This window comes from Platichthys flesus, chromosome 20 (genome assembly GCF_949316205.1).
Source record: "Platichthys flesus chromosome 20, fPlaFle2.1, whole genome shotgun sequence".
Lineage (NCBI taxonomy): Eukaryota > Metazoa > Chordata > Actinopteri > Pleuronectiformes > Pleuronectidae > Platichthys > Platichthys flesus.
Genome location: NC_084964.1, coordinates 20,528,671 through 20,551,099, shown reverse-complemented (window position 1 = coordinate 20,551,099; position 22,429 = coordinate 20,528,671). Strand labels below are relative to the sequence as shown.

The 22,429-nt window shown below is 47.7% G+C and overlaps 1 protein-coding gene across 2 annotated transcripts in view; it reads right to left on the bottom strand.

Moving 5' to 3' along the window:
* The window catches only part of grid1b (glutamate receptor, ionotropic, delta 1b), a gene marked incomplete in the record, with an annotated part of 244,236 nt that overhangs the window by 71,331 nt on the left and 150,476 nt on the right, over positions 1–22,429 (bottom strand). For both annotated transcript variants that reach the window (XM_062414339.1, XM_062414340.1), the window contains 1 exon segment: positions 12,806–13,090. In XM_062414339.1, coding sequence (XP_062270323.1) covers positions 12,806–13,090 — 285 coding nt within the window.

Sequence of the window (22,429 nt, the reverse complement as noted above, 5' to 3'; positions counted from 1 at the left end):
AACTAGCCGTGATCAATGTGTGTGTCTTCAGTGTGCAGATGATAAGCAGCCGGGACGGACTAACCATGTTAAATAGAAGCAATTTCATTCTAATGTGCTCTCCAGATATCTGCTGAATGCATTTATTAAATGATATTAAGACGTATTACCTCCACAGGGCTGCGTGGGCCGCGGGATACGTGTGAGCTGCAGGTAATCACGCTCTCCACTCGGGGGGGGGGGGTTCTGTATCTACATCGCTTTTAGGTGGATGTGAATCCAACGATGGAGGATGAAGAAGATGTAGAAGAGCATGGAGTTGAACCCAGTGGAACCAAACTCTGTCGGTTTGAGTCGGGTGCTGTTAGTGAAGATTGATTCCCATCTGCTAACATGGAGGAGACGTACCAGACTCTGATAAGAATAAATTCTAAAATAATTGGACAGACGTTTGTCCACATTTAAAAATCAAGCGTCCTCACCACAGGCTCCATGATGGAGGATTGTGGGTAAGCAGCAGCGAGGCCTCCTGAGAGAACCCCCCCCCCCCCCCCCCCCCCCCCGAGCTCCTCCTGCTGCTGCTGAACTAATGGACAGTAGCCGGAGTGATTTGTCTCCACTGATTGGTTATTCTGTGTGCTGTTCAGCTTTTTAACTTTATGTTCACTCCTCTTGACTCAAGTGATCTGAAGCGAGACCCGAACCTCCACAGCTCCTCTCTGATCTGCTGGAGGAAGGACCGGACCCAGAAGACGTAAACAGTCCGTTCTGATTATCTGAGCATGAACAAGTCTTCATCCATCTGCTACCACTCCAAACTCACTTTATAATAACACGCCTGGAAACACAGATCACATGACCACGCATGTGCACTGGGTCAGCTGAGTCCGTGTAACTGTGACGTGATTTCAACGTGAACAAGAATATAAGTGGAACGTTCCATTAGTGTCTCTGGAGTTCAGACAGAAGAACGAACTCTAGAACAAACTTCAGAGGCTCATCGGAAAAATCCAGATCCACCAGGAGAGTTTTGTTTTTGTTGAGGTGAGAAAGTTGATGGATGAGATCATTTACTGGTTTGTTGAGTCTGTTACTGAAGCAGCTCTTCAGTTAATCCAGGGAATTAAACACCTTGTGCACAATCAACTGGATCCATCCAACAGTCCTGTTTAATGATTCATGCGCCTGCTTGCTATGCTCCAACACAACCACAGATATGAGGCCACATCGTGCATTCTAATCATCTCAGTTTCCAGAATAATACATCATCATATGGTCCAGTCCCGTGGAGGAGAAACCTCCATGTTTGTTTCAACGTGGCTGAATTATTTAGAGCCCACATCGTACGAGAACCAGCTGAGCAGCTCGTCCCCCCCATAGAGTTTCCCTCTCCACCTCCAGCTCACTAGCTTCAAACTCGCATCTGTGATCCGAACACAAACCTTGAACCTGCTCCTCGGAGGCTGAAGCATCGGATTCACTCCACGTGACGACGATCACTGAGCGTGGAGGAACAATCGAGTCACTGTGTGAGGAGAATAGACTCTCTCTCTTTACAAAATGAGTTTGACACAGTGAGCAACTCGCTCAACATCTCTCAGGAAATGAAGACTGAGCTCGAATTTACGAAAATTCATCCAGATTTCTCAGACAACAGTAGAGATGTTTCAATCCAAGTTCTTCTTCATCAATTCTGAAACTAACGATCAAGGAACTCGTCTTCATCCACTTTAAATAACAACAACACTTTCTTTAAACATGTTCCAGAGAAATGTGACTCTCTCTCTTTGGGATCCCACAGGGTTTAATACGTGGTTCCCTTCTGTTTGCTCTGGACGTGCTTCTGACTGCTCTGGTGATGGTCCACAGACTCTTCAGGTTTTAACAGACGAGCTGCACAAGGACCAGAGCGAGCGAGGACTCACCTGACGCTGAAGCTCAGAGCTTCACCTCTGGATTTACCTGGAGATCAACTCGTCTGTTTGAACCCAGCAGAACCTGAGAGGAACCGAGCCCGACAAGAACCTGAAGCTCTCCTGACCCCAGGCAGCTTCACAAGAAGAAGAAGAAGAACCCAGTCGGCTTCTCAGCTGAGAGTCTGAACACAGCGTTGTGTGATTGTTCCATTGTTCTTTATAATGTGATGAGCTGGATGACAGTGTGTGTGTGTGTGTGTGTGTGTGTGTTTCCACTGTGTTGTCAAGCTTCTACATTCGTCTTCATTACGAGTGCTCGGTCGCTCTCTACATAAATTTGCATGTGAATGTTTAAAGTCTCACGGGAGTCGAGTGTGACGCTTCCTGTCCCACATGTCCCTCGTCTGTCCACTGCAGCCTCCCAGTGCTCGTCTTCACACACTGATGCCAGGTAATGAACATTGCCCCCCCCCCCTGCGCACACACCCACACACACACACACAGACACACACAGAAACACACACACCACAGCTCGTCCTTCTGTAGGTTTAATTCAACACTGACGATTTAGAGATGAGCAGAAGAGCAGAGTGGGACAAACTGGTACCAGTGTTTGAAACCTGTTGGTTGCTCTTCCACTTTCACCCCTTGTACTTTTCAGCCCTTCAGACTTTTCACTCTCAGGATCTTTCTGCTCAGACTCTGGTTGTAAATGACGTCACAGACACAAAATGGCTGCCTCAGGTCTGTCTGGTTAAAGATTGAACAGCTGTGACGACCGGCGGCTGGTTTCACCCTGATTTGATTTTCCTTTTAATGAGAGTGGTTTGAGTTTGTTGTCTCGTGGCCCTTCGTCTGTCTCACAGGGACGCTGAGCAGAAACTCGTCCTCATGGGGGGGGGGGGGGGGGTCGCTCCAGCAGCCAATCAGCTGTTGTCTGAGGCTCAGAAATGACGCCAGAGTGACGCCATGTTTCTCTAAACTACCACCAGTCACATTGATTTCTACCTCATCTGCCTGAGGGTTGCAGAGAGGTCACTGTGTAGCTGCAGCAGAGTCCAAGCTGAGGTTTCCATCGGTGGTCGGAGCCACGTCACTGAATAAAGAAGGAGCGATAGGAGGAGGAAGAGATGAAGCGTGAGAGCACATCCTGCCACGTCTCCGTCTGCCTCCTCCCTCTGCTCCTGGTCGCTCTGCTCATCCTGTCGCTCTGGATCTGCTCACGTCGAGGTTTGTGTCAGCACCGCCACAGGGAGGTCAGAGGTCAAACAGAGGCCGGGGGGTGTTGATGGCGGTCAGGAGAATCATGAGATGACGGAGAAGTTCAGTTGTGATCGTTTAGAAAGAAAAACTCCAGCTTCACTGACGAGGACTTTGACCCACAGGTCTGAGTCCTGGTTGGTTTGTGATGTTTGGTCTCATGTTTCAAACTGAAGACTAATATCTGGACCTTCTGGACATTTAAAAGATTCATTTACAGAAATAATCAGATATTTTTTAGGACGTGGACTAAAGGGAACATCAGCAGCCGGGGATTCAGCGCCTGGATGAATTCTCTCTTTTTATGCCTTCAGAGGACACTCGCTCTTTTATCGCTTTATCTCATCAACTCTAAATAAACAAGGTGAAACCGATAGAACAGATCTGCTGCAGCGATGAAACGTCCATGAGGCTTTTCTCAGAGACATGAAGTGGACCTTGGACAGGGACACTGTGTGAATGGACACATCTTTGAAAGGCTCCGGGTCTCGAGGTCTCGTTTCATTTTCCTCACAGAAACCTGAAAAATTGATTTATGGGTTATTTCATCTGAATCATCTACTTTGATTTATTATTCCAGACAACAAGCTGCATTAAATAAGAGCATCTCACAGCCGGGTAGTCGAGTCATGTGACTGATAAGAACCAATCAGGAAGAGAATACTGCGTTCCTGTTCAGACGTCTCTGATTCAGAGGAGCTGTGGACGTCCGGTGTCACCATAGCAACAGAGACACCTGAACGTGTCCGGACTCTGAATCCGTGGAGACAAACAGAGACACGTCCTCAACCCCCCGGTTCTCATGACGCCTCTTCTCCACGACATGAATCTCCTCCTGCCGTCTGACTCCGTCAACATGTTTTTACTGCTTCATCGTTCGGATTCAGCAGAAATACAGAAATGTGCAGATTCTCCACAACATGAAAGATGCAAGTGTAACGAGGGAGACGGTCATCATACGTGTGGAGTCACATGTATGAAGAGGAGCGCGTCAACTGCCCCCCCCCCCAGACCTCGCCTTTCACCTGCGACTCATCAGCAGCCAATTAGAGGAGACCTTAACGCAGGCATCAGAGCGAGAGGGAGGACATCAGAGTGAGAGCGAGGACATCAGAGCGAGAGGGAGGACATCAGAGTGAGAGCGAGGACATCAGAGTGAGAGGGAGGACATCAGAGCGAGAGCGAGGACATCAGAGCGAGAGGGAGGACATCAGAGCGAGAGCGAGGACATCAGAGCGAGAGGGAGGACATCAGAGCGAGAGCGAGGACATCAGAGCGAGAGCGAGGACATCAGAGCGAGAGCGAGGACATCAGAGCGAGAGCGAGGACATCAGAGCGAGAGGGAGGACATCAGAGCGAGAGCGAGGACATCAGAGCGAGAGCGAGGACATCAGAGCGAGAGCGAGGACATCAGAGTGAGAGCGAGGACATCAGAAGAGGCAGCAGGTGTCTCTCAACATGAATCCAACTCACAGGAGCACTGAACCTTATTAACACATGACGACAACAGGAATTCAAACATTTACACAACGGACACAAGCTTCATGTGAAGATCATCAAGTTACAGCGCTGAGCTTTTCAATGAGGACAAATCCCACTAAAAGCTCAAACTGACAGCGAACTGGTCTGAAGGGTTCAGTTCCCTCACAGGTCCGAGTCACACTAATAGGATCTGAATCCTTTTTCTTCACACATCTTAATTATATGTGGACATAAATTCAGAAGCACGAGTAGAAACCACATCGGAGACAAGGCTTTAATTCCTTCTTCTTCAGTTTCCTCCTCACCTCTTTACCCAGAATCCTTCTCCTGTGATTGATCTTTGCTTTTGCTCCTGAGAAGCAGCCAAAAATCCACTAATCTGAAAATAAGATGAATTCATTTCCCGGGAGGAGGACACGCATCCATCGAGATAATGAATTGACAGTTTGGAGGATTAACAGGAGAGAATTGAGATGCTGCTCCGAACAGGAGACGTTTTCAGGTTGGGATAGAAAACGCTGTTTGAAGGATGATGAGCAGAAACCAGGTTGTTAAAATAATACACTTTTTACTACATGAAAGGTTTTAAACCTCTGAGACCTACAGGAGACACGGAGGTGACTTTAGACTTAATTAGTCATTAAAAAGTGGAAAAGGTGAATGACGGACAGACCTGGTTACAAATCACTTCTCAAAGGATTCTGTGGATTCATGACTTCATCCACATTTAAAACTCATTTTAGGCTCTTTCCAATATTTCTAGATATTTTAGTCTAGAAAAACAGTTCATTCTTTTTCTGTTAAGATTCACAGAGATTCTCAATCTGAATTTCTTTGAGTTTAAATTTGTAGTTTGACACAAAACGTTTGATGCTGATTTACCAATAAATTCAAAGATGTTTCCTGCAGAAAACGTATAATCCCTCCTCTTCCTTTTCAGAGGAGCCAATCTACTTCCTGTTTACACCACATGACCAGTGTACGTAGACAAATAAGGTTTCTTCTTTCTTCTTGGACGCTCGCTGGCTTCCTGTCGTGAACACAGCTCCACATCTCCAGACTCTTTATCGAACGATTACACATCAACGTCTCAGAACCAACAAAGCTCCTCCCAGAACCCACAAAGCTCCTCCCAGAACCCACAAAGCTCCTCCCATAACCCACAAAGCCCCTCCCAGAACCCACAAAGCTCCATTCAGGACCCACAAAGCTCCTCCCAGAACCAACAGAGCTCCACCCATAACCAACAAAGCTCCACCCAGGAACCACAAAGCTCCACCCAGTACCCACGAAGCTCCACCCAGGACCCACAAAGCCCCTCCCAGAGCCCACAAAGCTCCTCCCATAACCCACAAAGCTCCACCCAGGACCCAGAAAGCCCCTCCCAGAGCCCACAAAGCTTCACCCAGGAACCACAAAGCTCCACCCAGAACCCACGAAGCTCCACCCAGGACCCACAAAGCTCCTCCCAGAATCCACAAAGCTCCACCCAGGACCCACAAAGCCCCTCCCAGAGCCCACAAAGCTCCATCCAGGACCCACAAAGCTCCTCCCAGAACCCATGAAGCTCCTCCCAGGACCCACAGAGCCCCTCCCAGAGCCCACAAAGCTCCTCCCAGAACCCACGAAGCTCCACCCAGGACCCACAAAGCTCCTCCCAGAACCCACAAAGCTCCACCCAGGACCCACAGAGCCCCTCCCAGAGCCCACAAAGCTCCTCCCAGAACCAACAGAGCTCCACCCATAACCAACAAAGCTCCACCCAGGAACCACAAAGCTCCACCCAGTACCCACGAAGCTCCACCCAGGACCCACAAAGCCCCTCCCAGAGCCCACAAAGCTCCTCCCATAACCCACAAAGCTCCACCCAGGACCCAGAAAGCCCCTCCCAGAGCCCACAAAGCTTCACCCAGGAACCACAAAGCTCCACCCAGAACCCACGAAGCTCCACCCAGGACCCACAAAGCTCCTCCCAGAATCCACAAAGCTCCACCCAGGACCCACAAAGCCCCTCCCAGAGCCCACAAAGCTCCATCCAGGACCCACAAAGCTCCTCCCAGAACCCATGAAGCTCCTCCCAGGACCCACAGAGCCCCTCCCAGAGCCCACAAAGCTCCTCCCAGAACCCACGAAGCTCCACCCAGGACCCACAAAGCTCCTCCCAGAACCCACAAAGCTCCACCCAGGACCCACAGAGCCCCTCCCAGAGCCCACAAAGCTCCACCCAGAGCCCACAAAGCTCCATCCAGGACCCACAAAGCTCCTCCCAGGTCTCACTCGATGCTAACGACCCTCTGACACTCAAAGTGCTGGAGTGGTTCTTTAAATCCTGTTCAGGCACAAGTTCACACGAGGGTGAAGCAGCGAGTGGAACAACACAAACACACATTTTACCCAGAACACATTGAGAATGCAAACAAGCTCCTAACAGCCACGAGCCTCAGGCACAGCTCTTCTCTGTCAGTCCGTCTGGAGCTGATCCTCCTATTTTCTCCTCCTCAGCTCCTTTTCACCTCCCTCTCATTCACTTGACTTGATATTCTGATGTTTCATATTTGATTCATTGTCGTTTGAATCTCGCTCTCTTCTGCCGATGGCGATCGCTCCACTGAGAGCTCCGGCTCATGAGATCAGTCCCGTCAGTGATGAAACATTTATAAAATGTCAACAGAAGAGCACCGTACGGTTCCGGCAGAGCAGCGGTGGAGTGGAAACACCAGATATCGCTGCTCTGGAATCAGCTGAGAGGAAACGCAGCTCTGTCACAAACACTTTGACTCAGACGCTTTGAAGGACGCAGATCTTTATACTTTACTCTGAAGAGGCCAAAACTGATGAACTTATCTGATCAAAGCATTTTTCCTCTGATTATTTGAACCAACAAAGTCTCTACATGTCGGCTCCCAGAGTAAAGCCAAGTCCCTGCCGCCGCCCCCTGGTGGTTGGAGGCAGTATAGGTCTGGAAAGCTGAAATAACATGTCATAAACTGATGACGAGCATCAACTCATCATGAAGACAAACTTCTGTGTAACATGTTCCTGAATCAGATATCTGATGATATAAAAACAGGCTGCGACGTGGTGATTGACAGCTGACACTGACTCAGGATTGGTCGAGCAGTCAGCAGGACCTCGACACCTCCAACCATCAAGTCCTACTAGAAATAATGTTCAGCACGCAGAGGGGAGGAGCCGGGGATCGAACCACTAACCCCCCGGTCAGTGGACGACCCACTCCCCCTCCTGCCACAGGTCTGTCTCAAGCTTTATTAACAGAGACTGATGATTCCACAACGAGCTTCTTCTTTCCTCCCTCTCACTCTGACAAGGTCAGGTTAGGACACTGTGTGAGTGTGTGTGTGAGTCTGTGTGTGTGAGTGTGTGTGTGGGTCCTCATAAAGTGGTTTTCACGGACACACACTACATTTTATTGGCCACAGTGGGGGTGTGTGTTACAGGCAGATAGGCAGAGAGAGAGGAAACTCGTTCAGCCGGTGTGTGTGTTTGTTTACTCACCATATTCACACTAAGTGCACAGTATACTCACACACACAGACACACACACACACACACACTCCCTGTGTAAACGTCTTTATCGGCGTTTTTTCCCAGGACGCTCTTCTGTTCCGCCTGACAGCTGCCTCTGATTGGGTGTTGATGAAAACACCGTTTCCCAGAGCGCACTGCAGCGCGGCTGTCCATCCAAGCGTCCGGCGGGGGGGCGTGGCGTCCGGCCGCGGTCGGCCTGCGTGACATTTGGAGTCTGCAGCTTTGATGCGGCTCAGCTGCTGCGTCACGCTCAGTGGACACACGCACCGTGGCGGCCATATTGATACGCTCCCAGAGGGCTGGAATCAATCCTGTGTGTTTGTACTCATGCTTCTATCTTTGTGAGGACCACTGTGAGTCACCAGTACAAAGATCTGCAGGTCATTTCAGATCATCTGGGGGGGGTTCACACCTTCAGAGCCGGCTGGTGGCTGATTGGACGAAGGACGGAGGAGTCTGAACCAGCTCAATGGATCCTCTCAACTTCTTCTCTTTCTTCTTCAACATTTTGGTGAGAAAAGTATAAAACATGTCGTGATAACAGATGTTTGAAGACGAGTGCAACAGAATAAAAAAATCTGCAAAATCCATTCTGCCCATATTCAGCATCAGAAAGTTTTTGCTCCCTAATTCTGTCTCCTCACGTAAAGGAGGACGTAAAGGAGGACGGGAGGTAGAGGAGGACGGGACGTAGAGGAGGACGGGAGGTAAAGGAGGACGGGAGGTAGAGGTGGACGGGAGGTAGAGGAGAACGGGAGGTAGAGGAGGACGGGAGGTAGAGGAGGAGGCAACACAAGAAGAGGTTTTGTCCGAGTCATCTGAATATGTCGGCTGCACAGAAGCATCAATGCTCCGAGGACGTGGAGCTGCAGGATCATTGTTGTCCCCCGGTCCTCGTGTCCCCTGCCCGGTTATTAAAAGGCTTCAGACGCTGGCCCTGCAGCTGCTCAGGCACTTACTCTAAATCATTCTGGATAAGAGTATCTGAGAAGCTAAATGCTTGCATCTGTCTGTATTCTTATTTTGTAATTGCCACCATCCCGTATCGATTACACTCAAAAATCCATCAAGCTAATGTGATTTCATTAAGGTACAGTCCAAGTGAGCGATTCCAAACAAATACATCAGAGCCGAGGAAGATTCTCTGGAGCTTCGTTTCCAAAGCCAGAAAACTGATCATCATTCAAGCCTCTTACAATTATTCCAAACTGCTTTATAACAACGTGTGTGAATGTTTCCCAGAGGAATTGAAAACAAACTATTTGCCTCAGAGGGAAGAGGTGGAATCTCCCCCGTGTGAGACACGACCCGAGAGCTTCTCTGCTTCACTCGTTCTCTGGGAGCAGAAGGTCCAGACGTCTCACTGTGAAGGAACGTTGAACCTGGAGAGGAGAACCCCCCCCCAGAGTTCAGACTCCACATCGGCCACACTGTGTCCTCATGTTCCCACAGGAACTGAGGAACTGCAGGAACCAACACTTCCATTGTTTTCAAACAATTTAACCAAGTTTAGCCTCAATGACCATGTTTTCATATTCAGTATAATTCTATTAATTAAGTAGAGCTCACAGTCGAGGTCTCTTTCTTCTCAACACGCTTTCTTGAGGGAATTTCTTAATTAATGGAAACACAACTCAGTGAAAACACAACTCAGTGAAAACACAACTCAGTGAAAAGAGACTCACAACGAGTTCCTGCAGCCGCATGAATCTGATGCTCGTCTATCTGAGGTCTTACGGTACAGGTGTGTTCTTTTCTCCACCTGTACCGTAACACCTCAGATAGACGAGCATCAGATTCCTGCAGCTGGGACGGCTCACTGACCACATTGATAACTCACTTCCACTGTGGTTGTGTTTCCGTTGTGTTGCTGTTCAATTTGTGTTAATGTTGTATTGAGCTTACTCAGGGATTAACTGCTAAGGTCAAAAGTCCTAAACAATTTGATTTCCCTTGTAATCGTGTTATTTTAATAAAGCAAGAGAGAGAATCCATCTCTCAGGTGATTCTGGTTTGTGAAGTTAAAACACGTCTCTTTTTAAAAACACCAGCTCCTGACACATGAAGTGAAGAAAAGATCTTCGACTGAAAATCCACAAACACATTGAAGTAATAAGTTTCTTTCCTCTTCATCTTCATGGGCCTCCTCCTCCTCCTCCTCCTCCTCCCGTTTGACGAGCAGAGCCATCAGAAGTGTGAGGCGAGCAGGAGGCCCATTTATTCAGATTACCGGCTCATTGTTGAGGGACACGAGGAGCAGATGGGCTTTTGGCTGTGGCTGCCTGGCCGGGTTTGTACGGACCGGCCGGGTCTGTCATTCTGCTGTGATGATGATTAAAGGAGCACGTCGGATCACCTCCCTCCTCCTTTACTCCTCCATCCTCCTGGAACCTCCCGCTCGCAACCTTTTCCTGCTCCATTTTTTAAAAGGGCAATAAGTAAGATGTTTTCTGCCTCGCAGCACAAGATGACTGTAATATATCTGCGGGAGGATGCAGCTCGACACCATTAACACACAACTACACACGGCCATTAGCATTTTGAGGACATTTCCAAAGGCTTAAAAGCCTCATTTGCAAGAGCAGGAATAAGAGAGCAGCACTATACATTAGTGTGAGGACTGTGCCTTCAGATGCTTCGTCTCTAAAATATATGTATGGGGGGTTGATATTGTGAGGTGGGGGGGTGGGGGGGGTGCGACAAATATCATCATATTACGGGAGAGAACTTGATAAAGCTCCATGAAGGGTATAACTTCCCTAATGGCCTTTAATAATCTCAGACATCCTCCTCTGCTGCTCTCCTGCTGTGAACCCTCCTCCTCCCCCTCCTCCTTTTACTCCTCCTCCTCCTCCTCCTACTCCTCTTCCTCCCTCTCCTCTGCTAACTCTACATTTCCCCTCCTCCATCGATCTCCCGTTTGCTTGTTCTCTCCCTCAAACATTTAATTTGATCAGTGAGAGATCGTAAAGAGAAGCATCTGAACTTTTCTCCGTCGGGTGTCTGGACTCAGCCTGTTGGAGGAGGTCTGTGCAGTCAGGTGACCTCCTGAGCGCCCCCTGGTGGAGGTGTACCGCCACCGTCAACTGATCCAAACATCAGACAAGGCTTCAAAATCTAGAGTCCATCACGCTCTCAAAGACTTTTTATTCAGGTTCAGAATATGAAACCATATTTATTCCATTTCACTTTAGTCCCAAAGTTTGAAACTTTGTCTTGTTTTACTTTTGGTCTTTATGGTAAATAAAGCTTCTGACCTGGTTGGACTTGAATCTGCTTCACAGGATAAACACGTGAAGAGATGAAGCCTCAGGTTCTCAGTCAGTGAGCTGCTGATCTCAGATCAGCTGATGCCTCCAGGGCGTCGTGGTTTCCTTTCGTCTCATTGGCTGATGGTCGAAGGTGCAGAATGAATTTGAACGAGGAAACTGAGAGAATCACTGAGCTCAGGAGAGGTGAACAAACTGGAATTAGTTATTGGAGCCCAGCACCTTCTGTTTCTCTGTCTCTAACAGCAGATCATGTGATTTCACCTCCAGCAGAAAATCAGGGTTTGAAACAACAGGTGCAGTGAACAAGAGGATCCTGCACGTGACTTATCACACTGGAGAAAGAGTTGTGTCTTTGTGTTCCTCTGGCTGCTGGTGTGTTGCTAACGTTAGCTGCACAGTGCACGTGTGTAGTCCAAGAGTCTGGACCAAAGGTTATGAAGGTTTAATATGAACGAGTGTGAGTGAGGGAGTTCCAGAGTGAATGTCTGCAGGAGGTGAAGAGCGGACCAAACGTCTGACATCAGGTGACCACAGGAGCAGGAGAGAGAATGAACCACGTCTGAAGGGACTAGAACTAATAACAGCTGAGGTTCAGAACACGTGTCAGATTCTCACACGACCTGTTATTATGTGACTGTTATGAGAGCCTGACAGACTTGTTGTGGATTATTGAGCTTTAGTGGAGCCGCTCCCTCCTCTGGCTCCTCCTGACATTACCAGGTCTCCTCCTTCATTTTCCATTCACACTTAATTGTCTCCGAGGAGAGATTTGGTTTGTTAATCCACATGAAACACAACTCCAGCCTCCTCTCTGGATCTAATCAGACTACATTAATGATCGGGTAGCTCTTGTTTTGCTGTTGACACTAATCCTCTTTAATTCCTGTCAGTCTGAATTCTCTCATCCGTTCCTTTCTAATGTGGAATATTTCATTTCCATGGACTTCAACCTGAGTGAAGCTCCTAATTAGACCCGTTCAGCTCTGTGGAAACAACCTGCTCCAGAAGACGTGTTTCAGAAACTCTCACATGTTTGAACCTCCGTCTCCAGGAGGTTGTTGGTTCAGTGTTTCCTCTCTAGACCCACGTTTAGAGACGGAGACCAGTGGCTGAAAAGAGGAGCTGCAGCGATGGAGTGATCTAGTGTTTTCTGAATGTGTCTCATCTGAAGTAATATATTCATATTTTTCTGTCTTTTATGTAAAAAGTGAAATTCTAATCAAAATGTCAAACACCAACAACCAACCACCTGTTGAAAGGAACCTCAGCATCTTTCTCATCCAGTAAAACTTTAAGAGTGAAGGCCACAGGCCGAGCGGCTCAGCAGCCGGTCTGGAGCCCACGTACCGTACTCGATGTCGTAGAACACGATGAACTTCTGCCAGCGCAGCTCCTCCACCAGCGTCAGCATCACGTCATTGAGGCGGACCGGCGGCCGGGCTGCCAGCGTGTAGCGCTGCCCCCCCGGGCTGGGGTTGAAGTGGCAGGCGGTCCGAGGCGAGCCCTCGCTGCTCCTCTGGATGTAGAGGTGAGGGATGTGCATGGCGTCCGTCAGGGACTGCAGAGCGCTGGCCGACGCACAGCCGGTCGAGGTCACCAGCGCCAAGATGCCCTGGTTCATGAGCTCACAGGCTGGGGGGGGGGGGGGGGGGGGGGGGAGAGAGAGAGAGAGGCGGGTGAGACCAGTGGACGACTTGATGGAAGCACGGAGCAGAAACACAAACGTAGACAAACTTTTGTTTCTTCTCTTAAATTAAACTGAGACTCAAACGTCTCTGAGGCGTAAACTTCAGGATCCAAACAACTTCTGCATCAACATGAATAAATGATGATCACAGATAAAAACACACCGAGCAGCAGCTGATGTTAAAGAATGTCCTGACCCCTCTCTGGGATCTGCTGTGGACTCCAGGCTCCACTGTCATGAATCTGCTGAAGCGCCTGACAGGCTACACACTTGTGTTCAGGCTACACACTTGTGTTCAGGCTACACACTTGTGTTCCTGTGTGTCGACCTACTTCTGAACTTTAAACTGCTCTTTGTCTCCGACTCCAGAGGAGAGCAGATCCTGGGATGATTAAAGAGGCCACACACTGAGAGGCTGGAACTACACCTTCACCCAGGGCTGCAGGATATATATGAATATAAATATAAATATCTCTATATATCCTCTTTATATACAGACACTGATCTTTAAAAAGTGAGATTTGCTACTGACAAACATATAAATAAATACAAACAACAATAACATATAGATTTACAACATATGAAGCATAAAATGTATAGTTTGTAAAAATATGTCCATTAAAAAACATTGTCCTTTCAAGCAGGATGGATTAGGGCCTGTACGGAGCCACAGAAGACAGACCAGGGGCCACAGAGGACAGACTAGGAGCCACAGAAGACAGACCAGGGGACACAGAGGACAGACTAGGAGCCACAGAAGACAGACCAGGGGACACAGAGGACAGACTAGGAGCCACAGAAGACAGACCAGGGGACACAGAGGACAGACTAGGAGCCACAGAAGACAGACCAGGGGACACAGAGGACAGACTAGGAGCCACAGAAGACAGACCAGGGGACACAGAGGACAGACCAGGAGCCACAGAGGACAGAGCAGGGGCCACAGAAGACGGACCAGGGGCCACAGAAGACAGACCAGGGGACACAGAGGACAGACTAGGAGCCACAGAAGACAGACCAGGGGACACAGAGGACAGACCAGGAGCCACAGAGGACAGAGCAGGGGCCACAGAAGACGGACCAGGGGCCACAGAAGACAGACCAGGAGCCACAGAGGACAGACCAGGGGCCACAGAGGACAGACCAGGGGCCACAGAGGACAGACCAGGGGCCACAGAGGACAGACCAGGGGACACAGAGGACAGACCAGGGGCCACAGAGGACAGACCAGGGGCCACACTGCAGTTGACACAGCTCCAGTCTGTCTGCAGCAGAATGAGGTGATTTAAATGTTTGCTGGATGTTTCTGTTTATTTGTTCAGATGCTTAAAAAGAACCTTGTTTATTCTCTTCTCGCCCTGAGCTCATGAAACTGTTCTGACAATGGATGTTCCTGGAGAGTAGAAATATAATTGCACCGCATTGTGCAGCGCGACAACACTTTTCTTTCCAATCTGAGAAACACAGCAGTTGTGCGAAGTGGAGCTGTGGAGCTGGAAGTTAAATCTCAGGACACTGAGCGAGTTCAGGCCTAAAAATGAGAATGAGTTGTCGTGAGCAGATAAATCAGAGAAAGAAGTGATGTACGAACATTTTCTATGAGATTGGTTCATTATGAATTCTGCTCGCTGCAGCATTATGGCTCCTGCAAATCGGAACATTAGCTGATGCACATCTTAAGAGTAGAAATGTTTCCTTTCAGAGAGATTGAAGCTGGTCCACACGGGGGGGGGGGGGGGGGGGCTGGGTTTAGTGTCTTAGGACCATGATCAGTACAGTTACATTACATGTCATTTTGCTGGCGCTTTTGTCCAAAGCAACTTACAATTATTACACTCAACATGTATGAGGGGCCATTTGCCATTTAGGGGTTCAGTATCTTGCCAAGGACACTTCGGCATGCAGATGGGGAAGAGTGGGAGAAACACGTTCTTCTAACAGACCAGTGAATCATGTTGGAAGACAAAGATTCTATTAAACTGTTTGACGACCAGTCTCTAGTTCAACCAACCAGTCAACCAACCAACGAAATCATTAAACCAGTTCATCAATCAGACAACAAACTAAATGACCAATCAACCAACCAACCAATCAACCAATCAACCAACCAATCAACCAATCAACCAATCAATCAACCAATCAACCAATCAATCAACCAATCAACCAACCAATCAACCAATCAACCGATGAATGATTTGTGATCTTTAACTTTCTGGTGAAAACATGGAGCTCTGCAGGATCTGTTGATCTCTGTTAGATTGAAGATATAAAAAAATAGAAATACCAGGATCCTGGTTTTATATGAAGAGATTAAACCTGGAACCAGGAGTATTCATGTGAAGATAAATCGTCCTTTTAAAAACAGACTTTGAAACCAGGTTCCTTCTCCTGCTGTGACCCCCCCCCCCCCCTCCCCTCCCCCGAGCAGGCGACCACAGTTTAAACCTCTCAGCAACCTCTCGCCTCCGGTTAGAGTCCGACTCTCTCTGCAGGAGGACAACTGTCCAGACTTAAAGGTCAAGAGACGCCCCTAAGGGCAGACGCTTGTTATGACCACCGGGGGGGGTAAAAAAACTCCCAGTTAATGCGGAGGCAGAGGAGCGTGAAGCGAACCCAGGTAGAGAAGAAGCGGTGAGAGCAGCTGGCTGGTCGCAGCGACTCTGCCACTTAATGTTTGATGAGTCAAACTTGGCTGAACTCAGGCTGAACGTCTCCGAGCTTAGAACAACCGGAGGAGGAGCAGGAGGAGCAGGAGGAGGGTGAGGAGCAACGTTCTCCTCTTCGTGTAAAACTCATCTTCACTAAGGGAGCAACAAAATATAAATGAGATAATGAGACAAATGTGTGAAAGTGGAGATAATGAAGCTGCACTGGGATCTGGAGTTAAATCAAGACTCGTTCTGCCTGGAGAGAAGATGGGAATCAAACTCACGGCTTCAATTTACTCAAAATGAATCACTTTCCACACGTGTTGGAAATCTGGATGTGGACTGAACGATTCTATGAGGGCTCATTATTTAAGAAAATAAACTTATTTAATTTGACACCTTTCTCAGAACGAAGTCACAAAGTTCTTCACATAAAGACAGAAGATAAATAAGTAGTAAAACAAAATAAATATATTCAATTAAATACTGTATGATATGCTCAATGTTAAGTACACATGTTATTTAGTTTGTGTTTGTCTTCTTCTGTCAGACATGGACCAGGCAACAAGGAGCAGTACCACTGGAGATGGTAGGGGGCAGTGCAGCCACCGGTTGGACGGTGGTTTATAGCAGTGATTTTCAACCAGTGTGCCGCGGCACACTGGTTGAAAATCACTGGTTCATAGGGTTTCTCTGCAGACTTTAGGTGTTTATGTGTTCTCAGTCCCAGGTGTGTAACGTGTCAACAGGACACGAGGACGAGCTGAACCCAATCGCTCTCATCAGATTATTCATGAGCCGAGAAACAGAGAGAACTTCCTTTTCCTTCTCTTGAAACACGTGTCTTCACATCGAGCTGAGTCACGTTCTGCACTTTGTTCATCTCCGACTTTAAACTGCAGCCAGTCACATGGAAACAGAAGCTGGAGCCGCGGAGACAAATCAGAGACTAAGTCCCTTTCACCACACGACTTCTTGGATTCATTAGAAAACAGAAACAGCCTTTAACTTATCGCCTGCATTACAGAAAGATAAAAATGTAATTGGCCATAACTCCGTAGTTATGAGTCTGACTCCGGCAGACTTCAGGCCATTTATGGAAATCTGGAAAAAGATGGACGAGGGTCTACAACAAATCTGAAGAAGAACCAGTGAAGAGCAGAGCTGCACTGTTTAAAGTTTATACAAGTCAAAAGGTTTCAGAACTTCAGAATAAAACTCAAGGTCTCACTTCCTCTGGACGAGTCGTAAAAACACTGATTAGTGAACATTTAAAAACACGAGAGTTGTTTTCATCCCAGAGCAGCTGAGAGTTTGAACTTCTCTTAAACAAAGATCCACGACTCGTCTTCTGTTGACGTGCCTCCACATGACAAGAGTGATCACTCGGTTAATGAGCCCCGAGAAGCAGCGACCCAACTCACAGTCAGTCCGACACCGAACCCACCGAGGACCAATTAGCATAATACAGCAGAACGGGCCTAATGGCTCCGGAGCGTCGGGACGCGGCGCCGCTAGCTGTTGGGATAACTCACTCAGCAGCCGAGAGGCTTCGGGCTCGACGTGACTCCCCCGCTCTGTGAGTCCACAGTGAGTCATGGTCTCATCCCGGCTAAATGAAGCCTGCGCAACACTCCGACTCCCCGTGCATCCTAATGACACTCACAGGGCGGCTGCTCCCAGACGGCAGGAGAGGAAAGCCATTAGAGAGGGATTCAGACAAAGATCCCCCCCCCCCCTCCCTTCTTATTAGTGCGATCTTTATCAATAACAGAGAAACAGAGCAGATTCCTCTTCTGCTTGAGGATGGTGGAGTTTCTGCTCCGTCATTAAGGATCTGCTCCGCTGCAGCAGATGGTTTCAGAGATCCAGAGTCACGTTCAGGAACCGGCTGCACGGAGGTTTGTCGGAGATGTAAACATCCTCCAGCTCGGAGACACTTCATCGGGTAAACAGATGGATTCAGAGATGAGGGGCTGGGTGAGCAGACTCTGCATGTGCTGCATTATGGAGCTGAATAAGGAGCACGCCTCATACATATAAACAATATTATTCAATGTAATGAGCACAAACGCCACAACACGACAACTCATCACAGTGTGAACACACAGCTGCTGCTGCTGCTGCAGTCATTTGGATTGGCTGTGTAATAATGACACAAAGCTTCTTCTTCTTTTCTTCTCAAACACAATGTGAAGATATTAATCTGTGTGAGCGAGATCAGAATGAATGATGGGTAATTACAGTGTGTCTGCAAATTAGACCAGAAACTGATCAGAGCTCTGCCCCCAACAAATTCATGCAATTAAAAGCAAACAGCAGCTTCTGATATGATGAGACATTATCTGTTCATCATGGTTCTTTGGTTGAACACAGAAGTTGATTTTCATTCACACGTGAGAAACATGTGAAGATGTCGTGAACTCAAACTTCAGATTTCAGCTTCACATCAATGAGCAGAAGGAACAAGAGAAGGAATCACAACAAGACTAAATATTTAAAAATGTGATTCAGTTTCTTTAATGTGTAAAACTCGCACGCATATTAAAGGTCAGAATTTCACTTGAGTCAAGTTTCTAAAACAGTTACGATTTAATTTTCTCCTTTTTCTCTGTTTTAGTTGGACTCAGCTCTTGTTCATCTTTCTGCAACTGAATCTAACAAAGATTTGTTTTGTGGTGTTCCCCACGGTTCTGTCCTGGGCCCCATGTGATATTCATCAAATCAGCTTGGGTTGACATGAAGTTAATCAATTAAATATCCTGTGATTTTCTATGCATAAGATATTAAAATACACATTTGGAATAAGCCTGAAAATGTTTCCATAATTCCTTGTTTACTGAGTGACCTCACTCCTGACCGGTTTACTGCAGTTACACATGGACACAAGTTCTCAGTGCTGCAGCCGAGCTTCTCATGTGAATCAGTCTTAATGTCTTTTAAATGTTTTCCCATCATGAACTTTGAATCTTTAAAAAGATAAAAAAACGTCTTATTTTAATTCTTAATTTTAGAGGCGTTTTGTGGCCGTTCCTCTCGAACGCTCCTATAAAACTGAAATGTTCTTACTTTACGAGCTCAGCAGCTTTGACATCGAGCAGGTCTTAAAGATGAGCAGCAGCCTCATCTGTTGCATCAGCAGTTTACTGGTCAACCTGTAAATCTACTGGGAAATCTGGGGTTTACTGACGACTCCACTTTCGAACTCCGACAGCCTCAGATATCTAACAAGTGACCCTCGTCTGTAACGGAGCTCGATCACATCAGAACATCCAGCTGCTGCTCGGAGCCTCAGCTCCTCCAGGGCCTCGGGCTCCAGATCTGTGTTTTTAAGTTACTGCAACACAATGAGAAGGAAATGAGATTCACTCATGTGTCCTGCGGAGGCAGCGAGGCACCGCTAACCGATGGGCAGTGGAAACACGTCTCCAGTGGAATAACCAAACAAAAGAATTAGTGCAAGAAGGCCGGGTCTCATTGAGCAGATCAGTGGCTCGAGACAGGAAGAGGATTCTGGATTCCTCTCTTTGTCCTCGTCCACTCACTCTCTCTCTCTCTCTCTCTCTCTCTCTCTCTCTCTCTCTCTCTCTCTCTCTCTCTCTCTCTCTTTAAATCCCTCACATCTCTAAACACATCGGCGTTAATCCACGTTTGTTCTGCTGCTGCTGATCAACCACACAAGTTCACAGCCGATGCAAACAACCGGATCTCCAGACGCCGGTTTGCTCTGTTGTCAGATGCTGTTCTAAAGGCTGAGGTCTAAAATTATGAATCTGTCAAGTGAAGAGTATTTTTATAACCGACAGGAAACAAACAACAAGCGTCTGTTGACACGATGTCTGTCGTGTTCCATCGTCCAGGAAACTGACGTCTTACATCTCGTGATTCACTTCCCTTCTCCTCCTCTTCTCCTCCTCTTCTTCTCCTCTTCTCCTCCTCTTCTTCACTGATGATCACACGTTATCGTTGTAAGATCAGGAACCAAATTATTTTACTGATTTAATATTGAGATCTCTCTCTGGATTTCAATTCAAAATCAACTAATTTCTCCCGTTCAGCCGGTGGAGCAGCACAGAGCCAAGGACCCCCCCCCCCCCCCCCCCCCCCCTCGGATCCACCGATCCACAAACTCCAAACTGCATTTACTCACTTCTGAAGACGCCTCGGCCAGAAGCGTCCACATGAAGAACAGGAAACAGGGACGGAGAGACTTCAGAGGACCAGGAGAGGAGAGGGAGAAGAGGAAGGAGGGACGCTTGATGGGAGATGTGAAGTCTGGAGTAGGAAGGAGGGGGCGGGAGGTGCTGATAGAGAGATTAACTTCAGAGGAGGATAAAAGGAGGATGAAAGGACGAAGGATGAAAAGAAACGCTGGAGGAATCAAGGCAGAAAACCCAGAGGATGCACCGAGCGAGAGAGGAGACGTTCAGAAGGAGAAACAACGGAGAGAACGACTCTGGTGGCAGCCGCTGGTCTCAGGATTCATCTCCACAGGAATCCCACGTTATCAGAACCAAGACGACTGAATTCCCTGTGCTGCTGAGGAGCTCTGCCCCCTAGTGGTGCCCAGGGTACTGACACGCTAACCCTGCTGCACACAAGAGGATCCTCTGTCTGATTAGTTTGTGATGACCGAGGAGGCCAAGACCGATCTGACGGATTCATCCATTCATCCATCCATCCATCCATTCATCCAATCATTCATTCATCCATCCATCCATCCATCCATCCATCCATCCATCCATTCATTCATTCATCCAATCATTCATTCATCCAATCATTCATTCATCCATCCATCCATCCATCCATCCATCCATCCATCCATTCATTCATTCATTCATTCATCCATCCATCCATCCATCCATCCATCCATTCATCCATCCATCCATCCATTCATCCAATCATTCATTCATCCATACATCCATCCATTCATTCATTCATTCATCCATCCATCCATCAATTCATTCATTCATTCATTCATCCATTCATCCATCAATCCATCCATCCATTCATCCATCCATCCATTCATTCATTCATCCATCCATCCATTGAGTCAAAATATTGTTCATTGCTAACCACGGAATCGTTTGCTCTCGTAAAAGTTGCTGCTCTGAAATAGTTTTCACGTTTTCCTTCTTTTTAGTAGTTTAAACGTTCATGAAGTTAATCTGTTGTTTTGTTTCCTTTTAGGAAAGGTAAACAAAGATAGAGATGAAAAGATGAACTGATAAAAAAGAACGAGAGAAAGATAATGAAAGAAGAGATAAAGTGAAACAATCCAGAGAAAATAAAGAAATAATGGGAAATAGATTAAAAGGACATTACCAGTAAAACGGATTCAAATGTAAAAACAAATAAACGATTAAATAAAAGAAACACACACACACACACACACACACACACACACACACACTCAGTGGTGAACCTCCCACTGCCCTCAGAGCTCATTCTTCACTTCGGGCCAATGGGGTCTTAATTTTTCTCATGCTTAATTAAACTATCTATCTCCATGGATCTGTAGCCCCATTACCCATAACACCCTGCACCACCACCACAACACCACTGACACCCCCCCCCCCCCCCCCGCACTCTGAGCCGCCGCACCATGTCTCTGTTAATAAGAGGCTGAAATTAATGACCTACACAGGGTGGATGACGCTGCAGAGCCAGAGCCTATCAGGGCGAGGCTCCCCAGGCCCGACCCCCGACCCCCGACCCCCGACCCCTGTGTGTCTGTGTGTGTGTGTGAGTGTGAGTGTGAGTGAGTGTCCAGAGCAACGCAAAGTGAAGAGTAACCAGATGAACACGTGTGTTGGATGAATGTTTGGAACATGGTGATAAATGCCCGTGGTATCGAGGGGCACTCAACCTATTCGGTGTTAGTCAGCTGTCCATCACGAGTCTCAGCTGTCAATCACAAGCTGTGAAATGACTGACTCCTCCTCAGCAGCAGAGATCAGCTGCTTCTGTCACTTCAGACACAAACTGGACTGAGTGAGTAGAGTCAGCTCTGCCTCTTGTGGTCAAAGTGAGTTTTGAAGATTCTCTCATATGACAACAGCTAATTAGATTCTGCTTTAATTTGATTCACGTTGAAAGATGAATGAATAACTGTGAATCTCTTCTCAGATCCATAACCACAGACCAGAGCTCATCAAAATGATTGACAGGCTCAGCAGCTGACAGGGAGGAGGGCGGGACTAAAGACTGAACAACTGGCGTCTCTACTGCAGCAGCAGTTTAGTGATGGAGGAGCGACGGCTGGTTGAAGGTCTGAGTCCGGAACCTCGTTCGCCCGCTTGACCTCTGACCCACAAACACAGAGAAGAAGAGCTGAATTACAGCGAAGGGTCGTTAGCTCACAGCCCCACAGGTGAGCTGCTGCTCAGTGAGGATTTAAAGAGTCACGCTAACGCCACGTCCTCGTCATGTGACCAGCGGCGTGGAGGGAGTGTGTCTGTGTGTGAGTGTGTGTGTGTAGAGACGCAGGGAGAGCGTCAGGGGTAATGATGTATTAGGGAGAGCGGGACGGTCTCTGGGCGTCATTCATCACCAGGAGACAGCTGAGGGACAGAGCCATCAGTCAGACTCCTCTACGAGACAGAGAGAGAGAGAGACAGAGAGAGAGAGAGAGAC